At 39.1% G+C, this 16,429-nt stretch overlaps 1 protein-coding gene across 1 annotated transcript; it reads right to left on the reverse strand.

Annotated features, from left to right (window-relative positions):
- Positions 1–8,307: 8,307 nt before the first annotated feature.
- Positions 8,308–9,703, reverse strand: LOC147557165 (heavy metal-associated isoprenylated plant protein 28-like). The gene is made up of 3 exons (XM_086663673.1): positions 9,332–9,703; positions 9,136–9,211; positions 8,308–8,885 (listed from the first exon to the last, which is right to left on the reverse strand). Exons 1-3 carry the CDS (start codon positions 9,335–9,337, stop codon positions 8,503–8,505), a joined length of 465 nt encoding a protein of 154 aa, XP_086519799.1. The 5' UTR covers positions 9,338–9,703; the 3' UTR covers positions 8,308–8,502.
- Between the last annotated feature and the right edge of the window lie 6,726 nt (positions 9,704–16,429).

The raw sequence follows: 16,429 nt of genomic DNA on the forward strand, positions 1-16,429 counted from the left end.
AGGATCGTGTAATTTAGAATCATATGACACATGCGAATCATGTTTAATGGGTAAAATGACGGGGTCTTCTTTTAAAGGAAAAGGAGACCGAGCCAAAGAACCTTTGGAACTCATACATACGGATGTATGCGGACCAATGAGTACTCCGGCGAGAGGTAACTATGGCTACTTCATCACGTTCACGGATGACTTCACTCGTTATGGTTACATATACTTGACGAGGCATAAGTCCGAATCGTTTGACATGTTCAAACAATTTCAGAACGAAGTAAAGAATCAACTTGGCAAGAAAATAAAAGCCATTCGATCCGATCGAGGTGGTGAATATTTGAGTCAAGAATTTGACGATCATCTTAGGAGTTCTGGTATAGTATCACAACTCACTCCGCCAGGAACACCCCAGATGAATGGTGTTTCCGAAAGGAGAAATTGCACCTTGTTAGACATGGTTCGATCTATGATGAGTTTAGCAAATCTTCCAAACACGTTCTGGGGGTATGCTCTAGAAACGGCTGCTTTCACACTTAACCGAGCTCCGTCAAAAGCTGTAGAAAAGACGCCATATGAGTTATGGTTTGGAAAGGTTCCAAAGTTGTCTTTTCTCAAAGTCTGGGGATGCGAAGTTTATGTAAAACGTTTACAAGGAGATAAACTCGCACCCAAATCAGACAAATGTCTCTTTGTGGGCTATCCAAAAGAGACAAGGGGTTACTACTTCTACCACGAATATAAGAACAAAGTGTTTGTTGCTCGAGATGGTGTCTTTCTTGAAAAGGAATTCCTTCCCAAACAGACAAGTGGGAGAAATGTAGATATCGATGAAATTCGATATGAGCAACAAATAAACACGGATATAGAGATATCAAGAAGTTTAGCGGCTCCTATCTATCCACAAAGCATGGAAGAGGAAAATAAGGTCGAGATAGAGAAACTCGTGGAACCTCCCGCACAAGTCGAATTAAATTCGCAGGAGACATCTTAAATAGTTGAGAACACTCCAAAAGTTGGTCAGGCCCCTCGTAGATCTCAAAGGCTCCAGGAATTATCTCAGAAAACAGATATACTAGTGTTAGAAGATAATGAGCCGAGTACCTACAACCAAGCTATGACGAGCCCCGACTCCGAAAAATGGCTAAAGGCCATGAGATCGGAAATGGATTCCATGTTAGAAAATCATGTATGGGACTTGATCGATTTACTCGATGGAAGAACACCAATCGGATGCAAATGGGTTTTCAAAGTAAAAACTGACAAGGATGGAAACGTTAGCGTTTTCAAAGCTAGACTCGTGGCAAAAGGATACAAACAGATTCATGGTATAGACTATGATGAAACCTTTTCACCTGTCGCAATGCTTAAATCCATTCGGATCATTCTAGCAATTGCAGCTCATTATGATTATGAGATCTGGCAAATGGATGTCAAAACCGCCTTCCTGAACGGACACTTGGAAGAGGATGTGTACATGACACAACCCTAAGGTTTTGTAGATTCTAAAAATGTTGGAAAAGTTTGCAAGCTTAAGAAATCCATTTATGGACTCAAGCAAGAAAGCCGGAGTTGGAATCTTCGATTCGACGAGAAAATCATGGAATTTGGATTTCTCAAGAATGCAGAAGAGTCTTGTGTTTACAAGAAGGTTAGTGGGAGCAACCTAGTTTTCTTAGTCCTTTATGTCGATGACATATTAATCATAGGAAACAATATTCCGATGTTGGAATCAGTTAAAGACTGGCTTTGGAATGCTTCTCTATGAAAGACCTAGGGGAGGCAGAATACATATTAGGAATCAAGATCTATAGAGATAGATCAAGGAGGATGATCGGACTTAGTCAAGAAACTTATATAGATAAGATTCTTCAACGGTTCGAGATGACAAACTCCAAAAGAGGATTCCTTCCCATGACACATGGCATAGTGCTTAGTAAAGATCAGTGTCCTAAGAGTCCTGATGAGCTAGCACACATGATGAAAGTACCATATGCTTCGGCAAATGATCTATCATGTACGCCATGATCTGCACTCGCCCAGATGTCTCATATGCCTTGAGCATGTGCAGCCGTTACCAATCAAATCCAGGCGAAACGCACTGGAACGCCGCCAAGAATATTGTAAAGTACCTGAGAAGGACTAAGGATCACTTCCTGGCATATGGCGGGGAAGATACTCTAAAGGTTGTAGGCCATGTGGATGGAAGCTTTCAGACGGATAGAGACGACTTCAAATTACAGTCTGCTTACGTCTACTGTCTGAATGGAGAAGCAGTGAGTTGGAAAAGTTCCAAGCAAAGCACAATTGCAGACTCTACCATTGAAGCAGAATACCTTGCGGCCTCGGAAGCTGCAAAGGAAGGAGTTTGGATAAAGAAGTTCATAATAGAACTTGGTGTCTTACCTGGCATAGAAGAGGGAGTGACACTCTATTGTGACAACAATGGAGCGATAGCCCAAGCCAAGGAACCAAGAGCACACCAAAAATCCAAGCATATCCAAAGGAAGTACCACTTGATTAGAGAAATCATAGAGAGAAAATATGTGGTCATTTGCAAAGTTCACACGGATGACAATGTTGCAGATCCGTTGACTAAACCGTCACTTGAGCCCAAACATGATTCACACATGAGGGGCATCGGTATAAAGCGCATTGGGGAATGGCAACAAATGTAATTTGGATTCATAAAAGAGTTTATGTACCGAATTACTTGCATTCGATAAATAAAATAAAAGGAATTTTATTTTTGTCCTTAAAATTTGGTTTGGTTTTTAAAGAGACAGTCTGTATATAAAGAAAGCACTCCGAGTAGGCTTGTCAGATGCGTGATCTGATGAATGAAACCCAATCAAGTGAACTTTGAGTGATTCATTATCAATTCCCTAGTCCAGGTCATTGCATGGACAACAATGACTCACGAAGACTAGTACGGGAGTCGATGGGATAGCGCAGTTTCATGGGCTATAGGAATAGTGTATTCGATTCGACTACGTGAGTGCATAATAAGGATTATACGCTGGAATAACCCTTAACATGAGAAGTTCATCCAAATATTGGTGAATCGTCAAACTTCTCATAAAGACAAGAGTGAAGAGATTCCTCAAAACATAAGTGCTCAGCTCGTCTTATGTAAGGAATGTCTGACTTTGGTTCCGTTAAACGCCGCGCCGTTAAAGGAGGTTATAAAAACGGATACTGGGAAGGACAGGATAGACATGAAGTTGAGTGGGAGCGCAACAATGGATTATGTCCTCTTAACCATGTTAGGATACAGTGTCCTCGGGGCCACTTCACGAGCAACAACTGAAAATGCATGGTCGTGCTCAAATGGATTAAAACTTAATCATTTGTTTTGACAGTTGTACTCGAGATCAAGAAAGTCTGAATGACGTGACGTATCATATGGGATACTAAGTGACATGGGAATCGAGCATTGTACTTGTTCTAAGTCCAAGTGGGAGTCTGAAGGAGATGTCCTTCGACCAAGGTGACAATGCGAACAATTTGTCGGATAGGACAATTTATGTGGAAGATCATTAAGTCCGATTGATTTAGGGATCGTAGAGTTGTAGCTAGAGACCAACTACGATCGTCGAATTACGAAGTAATTCGCGGCTAACTTTGATCAGATCCTACAACGGGTTACACATAAGAGTGTCAAATTGATCTAGGATATGACTAGTGGGAGTGAGATATAACAATGGGAATGTCCCATAAACATATCTCATAGGCCTAAAAAGGAATTAGGCAAAGATAGTACAAAAAGGCGAAAAATAGGGTTTTTGGGCCTTAGCCGATTCCGGCACTTCTAGGGCTCGGATTGGGCTGAAATTTTGAGGGGAGATTTCTGACATATCCAGTAGTATGCATGAAAAATTTCGTGGTTTTGGACACCTCCTCATTAGGGAAAACATCACATGTTTCTAGAAGAACAAATAAATTATTATTAAGTTCTAAGCTAGATCGGTGTCTAAGAGAAGACTTCGATCCCTTTCAGCATCCTTAGCATTACTGCTTCTGCTCCCTCTTGGATCTTTACTTCTTTCAGTCAAGTATGTAATTTCCTTAAGCTCTCACGGAGCCGCTCATCTGGTTTTAAATACCTGATGAAGGAATTCTATGATACTTGTTTAACTTTGTTAACAAGGATACGGAACCGGAATTCATAATTCCATTCCTATCGTCCTCCAGGTGCTAAAGGTAGTTTCCTTTTTAAATGGTCTAACCATTATTTGGAAACATTTACAGTAATGAGGAATACTCTTGATCATGTACTCGGCAACTGCTTTTCTTTGATCAAGTGTTTGTCTCACTTGACCGACCCTTTGCCCTTTTGAATCTCAAGAACTCTTTCTTAGATTCCTTCCATCGAATCTCAAGAACTATTTCTTAGACTCGATGTTCTCGTATATTTTGCTCAGTTGTTCATAACAATCTGAGTGACTCATCTAAGGTCTTTTCTATCTAGGTTCAATCGATATTGAATTGGGTGATAGATGAATTTTATTGTCTTCCATTAGGATGACTTTCAGATTTCCATGGAGGTCTCGTGCCTTTCCATTTATGACTTCTGTAGGAACTATTTCCTCAGTTTGTCTCAATGGTCGTGCTAGCATCCATTACTCTTCCAAAGAGAATGTTATATGATTGCTTCCAAATGACTTTTGACCTTATCTAGTATGAGTCAACATTGGGACTGGGTATTCTAGACGTTTTCCTTTTTGAATCTGAGAACTATTCTCGGATTTTTCCATTCTAGGAAGTTGATCAGCACCTCCCTTAGGTGTGATTCAATGTTGAAACTGTTTTCATGTGTCATCTTAATTCTACATAAAGAAATGGCAAAGTTTTAAAACTCGTTATCGTTTTGAAAAACATTAGTTTTGAAAAACTTTAGTTTTCCCACATTATTCAATAAGATCGTCCCCGATTGAATAAGTGATTCCAAGACCCCAGTTCTTCGGAGTAAAGCGGACGAAGGCCCTACCCTTTGACTCCGTCGTTCCGGGTGAGCGAACTACTTCACTGATCATACCTTATGACTCTTGGTTGATAGATTTCATTAATGAATGACTAATCTATCCTTTTGCCTCGAGTATCCAAGACTCTCTTGCTGATCTCGTTGAGTAGAACCATTTAGACGTGTAGGCCTCTTCTATAGACCTACCCGCATTGTCCCAAGGTAGAGGAGGTACTCTGCGAAGACCGACCCACCTTCCTCGAACAAGGGCGCAACGAGTGTCTTAATCTGGATAGGCGATTACTCAAGATTACGTTTTGGGGACTTTTACGCTAGTCTAGCGTTTGTTATAGTGAACTATTTAGCCTAACTAACATCCACGACATAAAGCGTAAATAAGTAAGTAAATGCGCGCGAGAAAGTAAATCAAGCAGACATGGATCCTAGTATGGCCCCTAACCTAGAAGATCTAATCTCCTTTGGTTTTCTTCTTGTTTCGCCTTTTGGTTCGTCTTAGATCGCCATCTTTGAACCTCCATTGATTTCTCCCACTCGCCTTTGGATTTCATCCTCGAGTTTCTTCAATGGACTCATAGACCCTAAACTCTAATTACAAGACTCTAACGATTCGCAGATCGTATAAACTTGAAATTAAAATTAATTACAAAGCATGCACCCATCCGTGCTTAAAACAAGAATAAAGAAATAAATCTATGGCCATACTAGTTTCTCGCATTCATATCACATGCAATTATATAATATATCAAGGCTAAGAATTATATATGCATGATTATCTTGGGAGATACTTTTGTTGACATCACATGTCACATTACGGACCTTAAGTCTAAATTCGAAGAATTCAACTAATGGTGCGTTCCGGTTTTATCTTTTATGATTTCTAAAATCATCTTTAAGAAAAACTCCGTTTCGGGTTCTGAAAGCCCGGGTCAATTTCGGAAAAAATATTGGTTCGATTCTTAATGATTTCATAAATCAATTTAAAGAGAAATCCGTTTTGGCCTTCTGGATGACCCGGATTGATTTTGGAATTATTTGGTTGGAATCGGAAGAAATTTTGGCAAAAACTCCCACTCGAATGATGGTCCCTTTTCGTGGTCCGAAAAGCCTCGAAAAAGCCCGGGACAAGTCCTAGACAAGTCCCGGCCCAAGCCCACAAAAGGGCTCGGACAAGGTCCGGACATAGCACGGCCCATAGGACCGGCATGTCCTGGCCGAGGCCTATCAAGGCCTGGTCTCATCCTGGCCGGAGCCAGGACGCTAGTCCATGTACCAGACGCGTCCTAGACGTGTCTGGTGCTGGACCGGACCAGCACTAGGTGTCTCGGACTAGTCCGAGACACCCAGAACCTCCCAGACGCATCTCCAAGACGCGTCTGGTTGAGAGCTCTGGACGGGTCTCAGACGCGTCCAAGAAGCTCCCTTGCAGCTGCTGATTGCGTCTTAGACGTGAACTGGACGCGTCTCCAAGACGCGTCCCCAGTAGCTGCTCTAGACGCGTCCAGGAGCTTCTGGTTGCAGCTGCTCTGGACGCGTCCAGCAGCTTCTGGTTGCAGCTGCTCTAGACGCGTCCAGCAGCTTCCGGTCCGGCCAGGAAGCTTCCTGGCCGGACACTAGGGTTTTTCAAAAACCCTAGTTTCCAAATTTTTTTTTTTTCTCTTATGCAACTCTAAGTTGCTATTTTCCAATTTTAAAACTTTTTAAAAATTTTGAAATTCCTTTTAGAACACTTCTAAAGTTTTTTTAAAACTTTTAGAAACTTTTAAAATTTTCCAAATTTGTTTTGGGAGTTTCCTAAACTCAAAACAACTCCTTTTAGAACACTTCTAAAATTCCAAATTTTTGTTTTTTTAAAAGTTTCTAAAACTTAAAAACAACTCTTAATCAAACCAATTTTGGATCAAAATCTAGGTTTTTGAAACTTTTTCAAAGAACAATTTTGAAATCAATTTGAAAAATCTTTGAATCCAATTCAAGATTAATCAAATTTTTATGTCTAAAACTCTTTTAAACATAATTATCAACTTAATCAAGCATGGATTAGTTCGAAATTCAATCAAATTGAGTTTTTGAAACACTTTCCATCATCAATTTGATTCTCAATTTGAAAATTTTATTGAATCTCATTCAATAATATCAAATTATGAGTTTAAAATACTTTTATAAACTCAATTTTCAAACTATCAAGTATATCAAATATGAATTAGTTCGATTCTTAGCAATAACTAGTTAATTGCAAGAGGCTCTGACGCCACTGTTGGGATTTAAACCCTTATACTAGTATTTATAGCGGATAATGACATCTAATGTCTAACACTAGTATCCCCAAGATCATCATGCAAAACTAGTAATTAAACTAATGGAGATAGTAGATTACCTTAATCGCTTTTCCCTCGAACTAGTTGAATTGATTAAAGAAGACCAAGAGCTTCAAACGTAGCTCCTCTACTTGGGACACCGAATAGTATATTTAATATCCCTCCTTCAAAGCTCACTAGCACTCCAATGGTGGTTTGATAATAAGAAGACCTTCTTCTTGCTTGACTAGAAGATAGCTTGGGAATTAGCTCAGTTTCTCCTCTCTACTTGATGTGGTAGAGTAAGAAAGCTTAGAGAGAAATTCCACACCTTATTCTCTGCCCTAAGAGTGTTCATATAGAAGCCTAATAAGAATCCACCTCCTTTTAGGTTTCCTAAAACACCCTTTAGAATAAGATTTAGGGAAATAGTCGAAAATAGCAACTAGTTGCTATTTTCTCAATTCCCTAAGGAGCAAACCCAGCCAAAATTTTCAGATTTAATGTTCATAACATAAGGAAACGTCCCTCCAAAAATCAGCCCAATCCGAGCCCTAAAAGTGCCCGAATCGGCCTAGGCCCAAAACCCTTATTTCGGGTCTTTTTGCTATCTTTTGCCCAAATTCTATTTAGGCCTGTGAGATATGTTTATGGGACATTCTCAATGTTATACCACACTTCCACTAGTCATATCATCCGATTAAATACCCATTCTTATGTGTAACCCGAGGTAGGATCCGATCGAAGTTAGCCGCGAATTACTTCGTAATTCGACGATCGTAGTTGGTTTCTAGCTAAACGCTACGACCCCTAAATCAATCGGACTTGATGATCTTCTTCATCAATTGTCCTAGCCGACATATTGCTCGCATTGCCATCTTGGTCGAAGGACATCTCCACCTCGGCCATCAGCTCCTCCAGGGAGGGGCGTCTAGCCTCGTGCACCAGCAACCAAAATTTACAACCCCTTTACTTAGAATTTCCTAGTACAAAATATTTCCCAAGTAACAAACACAAAATGCTTTAAGATCTCACATGGAGTAACTAAATTTCAATCGAATAATTCTCAAAATATTTATATTAGTCTAATACATTATAATAAATTTTTAACCAATCGAAACAAACTTATCTATTACATGTCGAAATTCAAATGAAAAACCCCAAAAAAAAATATAGAGGAACAATATCTTATAGATCCTTTGCTTTCTCTTTTTAGGCCCTTTTTAGGGTGTAGGATCACATAATGGAACAAGCATTAGGGTTTTCATCACTGAACATAGCACCAGCACGATCGTTAATGATATTAGAATGAGCAGGTCTCTGGTAATTATAACCATTTTCATAGCTATCATATCCATGTTTTCGGTAATTGTAAGATGAAGAAGATGAATGTGAAGGTTGATGATAACTATAGTTATGACTGCAACTTGAAGATCCATGACTTGTCTGGTTGTAGTATTGATTTGTAGTGTATGTATTGTACTCTGGGTTCTCTTGTAGCAGCCATATCTCGGCTCTCCTTCCCGTTTTCCTCACTGTCTTTAGTACCTTCTTCTGGTCTGCGTATCCTGTTACTGTCACCTTCTGCATGTTCATGTCAATGTCGATATCGTCTACTCCTGTTATTTAGAAAACAAAAAACTAGCATTTACTCCAACCGTTAAAATTTACAAAATCTATAGTGTTTTGCACCCGATGTCTAGGCTATACCCTTAGGTGACTAGTGATAATAAGACAGTTTAGTCTTCTCAGTTCACCGTGTAACCGTACAGATTTAGTCAAAGTTTGAAAGAAAACTTTTCACATCATTCTGACATAAAATTGTTTAAAAGATTTTGTGGACCTAGCATTTCCCGTTAATGTATGTACCTTCTAGTTTTTGAAGTGCCTTCTTGATTCTGCTCTCACATCCAGCACAATCCATATGAACTCTCATTTCTACAATCTGTTCATTTATACACCAAATAATGAACTTGTTAGTATATACCTTATAAACACAAGAGGGATGATAGAGAGAGAGAGAGAGAGAGAGAGAGAGAGAGAGAGAGAGAGAGAGAGAGCTTACAGTCATTTTGAGAGAAGTAGTGATTTAATTTTCTTCCTTTGCTAAGCTGACCAGTTACTTCGAGAAAGGGTTGTTGTTGATTTGATGAATGAATCTGAGAAGAAAGATCTATTAGTATGACTATATATAACGGTTAGCTAGTTTTGTTGTTTCTTAAGAGGGGGAGTCCAGGAGATAAGAAAGAATATAATATTAATTTCTTTTTGCGGTACCAACCGACTTTTTTCTCTCTCTAGAAATATGTAACGTTTCTTACATTTTTTGGCTCTACTTCTAAGAGACCTAACGTGTGAGGGAAAGTGGGGAGGAAAGTAAGCACAAATATGATGCTCTGTGGTCTCCAGTATACATAAAAAAAAAAAAAAAAAAAAAAATTAGTTGAGGCCCAATGCTTACTCCAAACGCACACAAAATTAATGATTTTTGTTTTGAATCAACTCTCTTTTTCTTTTGTGAGACTTTTTCGCTTTAGTTGAATGATACATTCATTCTTAAGTACGGAGTGAGTTGATAAGTGATTCATGTTAGAGTCCGCCTCTAAAAGTGCCTCGTCCATTTGCTATTAACCCACCCCTCTTTTGGCACTTCTTGAGGGCATTTGTACTCTCTGAGTCTATGATGTTCAAATCCAACGCAGATTAGATCCAGTCTGAAGACCCTCGAACAACTGACTATTCACAAAGACGCTGAGACTGGGAGACCCAATAGTAAAAGAAAAAAACGCGTAGGAACACTCCGATCCCTTGGTGACACCATGGTAAACTAAAATTTGTCCAGTTGTGTAGTATTGTTCAATTAGAAATTTATGCTAATTCTCCAATTGTATACTGCCACGTTATCGCGGGACACGTGTTCATTGCATTCATTGTTCCCAGTGAACAAGGAAAGTGGTTGAATCATGCATGGGATGACAGTAAAATAAGATGGAGATGTTATGGGTTGAAAATGGGAAGGAGAGAGGAAGGGGGGACAAAGGAGCGGATGGAGCGTTGAACGTAATGTGGTTCCTTCTTTGTTGCTTTACTTTGCAATTTCTAGGCATCTTGCTTATCTCCAAGAAAACTTTAAACAACATTTGACCGACTTTTTCAAATACTATATATTTTTAAATGGATAAACCTAAAAGAGTTCATCTGATTAGAGGACCATACTGGCTCGTCTTACTTGTCAGACCATTAGTTATTGATTGCCATTTATATATAGCAAGGTCTTTGTTTCTCCCTCTCCGGCTCAAGTTAATGGCGATGAGACATCATTAATTAGTGCGAGAATAGTTTCATGTTCACAAAAATATTCTTTTAACGAAAGATATGGTATCTAAGTCATCTCAATTTATTTTCGTGTTTTTGATTGACAATCAAGAATTTAACATGTTATGAGAGCTACGCCTGCACATCATATTTTAGCGGTGACACGTGCTCCACATCACTTCAGAAAAAAGACTCGTTTTGGGTTTGACGAGAACGCCACTCTTAAGAGGACATATAAAAATAGTTGATCCCATAGACAAAAACTACTCTCTCGATCAATAATAAAATATATAGGTCATTCTTTCTAATTGCTTTTGAATTTGAGAGACCATAATCTTAACACGAAGTTTCACACTTCTATCAAGATAGAATTGCAGTCAAAAACAGCCTAAAGATCTAGTAGCTATTTATCAAACTAAAGAAATTATTTTCACCTTAAAATAATTACTTAGATAATATTCAATGGAGTGTAGGAAGACTTTCAGAATTAAAGCAGATGCTAGAGTTTGGAAGTTATACCTCTGGCCATATAAGTGTAAGTGAGATGTACTTAAAGCAACCTTTAGAATGAGACTTCCATAAACAAAAACCAAAAAAACTGCTAAAGCATCCAAGCTCACGATGTTTACTCTATAGATTCCAAATGGTGACAAAATATATAAATATATGTACATTTTAAATAGTAGAAAACTTATAGGGTTGACTTGAAACTAGATTATACTTATTTTATTTTTTTTAATCTTTTTTTAAATTTATGGTTCTTTTTGTTTATTAACTTATTTTTCTAATAATATGGAGTATGTATAAATGCATTAAAATTATGTCAACGATTATTTTATTCAATCAAATGAAGAAGTGATTGTAAATAACCCCAAAAGAGAATAGAAACCATATGAGAACTCATTTGATTATTTTATTCAATCAAATGAAGAAGTGATTGGGCCCCCTTTCATATAATCGACTTGTTGTTTGGACTTTTTTTTTTCAGAGTTGCATTTTAGACTCCCTTTTGATGGAATCTCTCAGGAATATTCCGTATCTAAAGTTACACTTTGAGCAATTCCCACTTTACCCTTATATTATCAATATTGCACTTTAGACTCCCTAATTTATTTAACTCATGATTACCTCGATTTGAATCTTTTTTGTGTTTTCTCTTGTTCTCAAGATAATTTAAATTTGTTTTTAATATTAGTAAAGGTAATTAAAATTTATCAATAATTGTCATGGATACTTGTGGGTTACCTACTTAGGTTGGGTTAGGTTAACTGGGGGTAAAATAGTGTTTTTCTCTCTTGAAAAGTTAGATCTAACTTTTTTCTTGAAAAAGGGAGTCCAAAATGCAACTCTGAAAAATGGGAGTCCAAACAGCAAGTCGATTATACGAAAGGGGGTCCAAACAGCAAATCTTTCTTTCCCGGCAAGATTTATTATTGAACAAAACATTTTTACTTCATATGACACAGATGTTGTTTCCATGGTTAGATTCGAGTCCTCACATTCTGGTTTACTCATTAAAACCGAGTTTTTGCTCTTAGTTGAAACTGAATTGTCTGACTATATTTCAAGTTGTCACTTTGTATGTTTCGTGACAATGAGTTTCTGGTTGTACTCAGACAAGAATAGTTCATTCTGTAATTATTAGAAAGATTGACAATGTTGCTACTTAATAGAAAACGTTCATTCAGACATAATCGAGATAGACGTGAAGTTAAGTTGAGACGCACGGTAATATATTATCTTTCCTTAAGACATTTTACACCCCTGCAACAGTATTAACAGTTGGGTGTATGTCTCTCAAGGATACAACGACTTCGTTTCAGTATCGTGACAGTACTTCACAAATCTGAAAGTGGGGTGAACCTTCGTAAGAAATATGAACTCTTTGACTCAACCACATAGACTGTTGACTTGATTTCTTAATAACTCCTAATTTCTTTCTTGGTTTCGAGATAACGCATGACTTCTAACCTGGTTTTGAGATAACTCTTGTCTTCGATTTTGTCTCGTAGGCACAATTGGATGGTTCAGACTCCAATTTCTAGATCTGACAGAATACTCTTCATTTTACAATCAATCACTAAAAAAACTACGGTATTAGCGACAGGAAAATACCGATGATTTTGGTAAATAATATTAAAGATGTGTGGAGTAGTGATGTGCTTTCATTGTCTCTTCCGGCGAATGTCGTTTCGAGGTGTTAAGCGTTCCCTGGTCGTGGTAGGAGATAAACTGTGACATTTTCAGGATGAACATCCTCGGGCATAGGACTTTGATTATTTTGTAGGGACTTTCCCGTGTGGGGAAGAGTTTGCCGCTTAGGGTTTTTTCACAAATTTGGAATTTCTCCAGGCTAGGTCACCCGACCCGAACTTTCTTTCTTCGGTGTGTGTTTCATTCTGTTTTACCATTATGTCATTAAAAGCAAGGTGCCTTACCTCCTCCTATTGTCTTTCTTCCACTTGGTTCAGGTGCTCCTTTACGAGTGCTTCATTTTTTTCCTAGTCAAAGTACTTTATCCTTAACCTCCGCTTTCCTATTTCAACTGGTAGTACAGCTTCCATGTCGTACATTAGTTTGTAGGGTGTTTTTCCGGTGGCCCTTCGGGGCGTAGTACAGTATGCCCATAGTACATTCGCGAGCTCGTGCACCCAATTTTTTCTATTTTCTGCACATTAAATTTTAATTTAACGGAGAAGGGTTTTGTTAGTTACCTTTACTTGTCCATTTCCAGCGGGGTGATTGACGTTGACATTATGTCGGCTTCACTGCGCACTCTTTTAAGAATCTTTCACTTCATTGTTGTTGATGGTGGTTTGTTGTGAAGGTGATGTCCTTCGACCAAAGATGCATGACAGCCTCCGTTAAGGTAGAATATTCTGTTTAACGAGGTTAGATTCCTCTGTTCAGCTCTGCTTCTTTACTCTGCTCTGCTCCTTTGCTCTACTTCTCTGCTCCTTGCTCCTTGCTCCGGCTCTTGGCTCTTTGCTCCAGCTCCTGATTCCTTGCTCCAGCTCCTGATTCCTTGCTCCTGTTTGTCTGTTCCTAAGGGGGGAAAACCTGCAAAGGGTTTGAAAACCGCTCCGACGCTCAAGACAGTCAGGGTGCTCTTTGCAGTAAAAGAATGAATATTGATTGATCCTTTTAGGGGGCGAGTTGCGAGAACTCTATTTTTGGGGACGATCCTTCTGGTATGAAGAGATCTTAGGTTTAGGAGAGATGGTGTGTTTCTTCTCCAGAGATCGTGTCTTAGAGAAAGAGTCTGGTTTTCCCTCTGGTGGTCGTGCCCTTTGAAGGACGATGTGGGGGGCCTTTTATAGGCGAAGGTAGGCCGACTGTCCTTAGTGGTGCTGGTGAGGTGGTGGTCGTCAAACCGTAATAGAAGTTACCTCTATTGCGTATTTAGGGTTTCTCTTCGAGTCTATCCCGGATCTCTGATATGTGAAAGTTCTTAAGTTCAAGGATACTTCGTTGATATCTTGCCGAAGTGATAGACTCTAAAGGAGAAGTTTCCTCCTTTAGATACGTGGAGTCCAACCGGGCTTAAACACTTTAAGATGTATAACCGACTGAGATCTTTCTGGAAAGTCCGGGATTAAGTCATTAGGTTGCGCAGCACTGATATCTTCCCAGTTCTGGGGGTAAGATATGGGCCGAACCTGTGGAAACCCCCCTTATTCCTTTAGAGATCATAGGGCTGATCTATCCATGCCCAGGGCGTTTTGTGCAGAGCTGGTTTCTTCTGGCCGACCTCCCGGTTGTGGGAATGTGTGGTGGACCATCAGGGGTTTTAGCTATCCTGCTGCCTTAAGCCGAGCTGTTCCGAGAGACTTCTGGTATGATCTTTGACTCTTCAGACGTTAGTCAACGTCTGGACATCTTATGCATCATCAGGGTTGGCTTTCATCCCCCTCTGGCTAACCATGAATCCCAATAATTTATTTAATGTGAGTCCAAACACTCACTTCTCTAAATGAAGTTTGATTTTGTAGTTTTGGAGTCTATCGAAGGCCAGTTTGAGATTTGGGATCAGGTCTCTCCTGACTTTGGTTTTTACTATCATATCATCCAGAAAGCATTCCACTGTCTTCCCAATCTGTTCATGGAAGATTTTGTTAACTGACTGTTGGTAAGTTCCACCAGCATTTTCAAATCGAATGGCATCTTTTGATAGCAATATATGCCTTGATCCATCTGAAAAGCAGCATGCTCCTTGTATGTCTAATGCATTTGTATCTGATGATTTCTTGCGAACGTAACCATAAAGCTGAGCAATGCATCTCTTGATGTGGAAGCGGCTAGCTGATCAATGGAGGGCAGCGAAATTTGTCCTTTGGGCAAGCTTTTGTTAAGATCGATGTGGTCAACGCACATACTCCAAGTATTATTATTTTAGGGAGAAGTACGACGCTTAACCAACCAATCAGGGTAGTGAGCTTCTTGTATTACTCTTAAGACTGGTAGCTTGTTTAACAGATTTGCTATTTCGACATGCTTCTCTGGTGCAAAATTTATTTTCTTTTGGTTAACCGGTTTGTGATCTTTCTTGATGTTCAACTTACGAGAGATGACTGAATGATCGATTCCCGACACTTCGTCAGTTCCAAAACCGAAGATATTTTGGTGGCTTCTCAAGAATCGTCCCAGCTCTTTTTTTTTCCTCCTCGGACAGCGTGATCCAGATGTAGGTGATCTCGGAAGGAAAATCTTTTATTTGCACCGACAAGGTTATGTCAGCAGTTATGTCGATCCCTTCAATAGGATTTGACTCTACCTCCTTTATGATTTTGTTATCTGCTTCTGTAATTGGTTCAACTTTGGGGCTTCGATTTGCTTCACCCCATTATCAGGTTTTGGTGTTTTGGGATACCTTCCTCTAGGCGTAGGTTGACTGATGGGTTTTTCTCAAGGGCTTCTAGAATGATCTCCATATCTCCTGAGTTTCCTCTTTATGAGGTTAGATTGGGGTGTTTGATTTCGCTAAGACATTGTTGGTTCCAAAGCAAATTTTGGAAGTAAAGGTGTGATTTCGCTAAAAATCGAGTTTAAGAATCGTACCAGACAATGGTGATTTTGCTGGAGTGAACCCTCCTTCTAGCGCCAATTTGTTAATGTCAAAATTTGTCTTCCATGAATTAGTTAGAATGTTTAGATTTCTACGTTGAATCCGCTTTGCTCCTCACAATCTGGGCAGCGAAACGTGCAAAGAACTCGGAAACCTCTCTAACATTCAAGAAAGTCAGAATGCCCTTGTAGTTAAATAATAAGTAACGAGTGAACCCGAATTTACGGAGCTCTGACTTACTCATTGTGTTGGTTCAAGCCATCTTCGAGACAAGTTGATTACGTTTTATAGGTTGCTTTGACCGACTGTTGATAGTGGTGGTGGTGATGAGGCGACTGAGATCCACCTTGTTGGAGTGAAACTATTATTTTGTAGTCTTGCGATATTAGGATTCCTCGTTGGGAATATCTCTTATATTTGATTAGTTTAAGTTACCTTGATCAAGGATATTCGATAGATCGTGTTTCCTATCTTTTAGATGTTTTACTAGAAGTTTCCTCCTTGCAGAGGACTCTTGAATCCAAATTTTAGTAAATACTTAAGATCCTCAACATCTGTGATCTTTGATAAGATTTTGGGACTAATCAATAAAAAAATTCAGATATGCGCTACATATATTCACGATGCAAATAATATTTCAGACAATGCAACGTTAAGTTGTGATTCGGCACATTTTTACCGGGACTATTTAGTATTAGGATTTCATGATAAGTGTAAGGAAATTCAATATAAATTTTCAAACCTCCACTGGGTATATTCATCACCTCTCTCACCTCCCTCTCA

Source organism: Eschscholzia californica, unplaced genomic scaffold (genome assembly GCF_041429995.1).
Source record: "Eschscholzia californica isolate CP2 unplaced genomic scaffold, dmEscCali1.0.p SCAF_2, whole genome shotgun sequence".
NCBI classification, from domain to species: Eukaryota; Viridiplantae; Streptophyta; class Magnoliopsida; order Ranunculales; family Papaveraceae; genus Eschscholzia; species Eschscholzia californica.

Excerpts from the sequence above, each read along its gene's own strand:
- LOC147557165 (XM_086663673.1), bottom strand. Across the intron at positions 8,886-9,135 it reads GGCACTTCAAAAACTAGAAG|GAGTAGACGATATCGACATT; the intron begins GTACATACATTA and ends TCTAAATAACAG.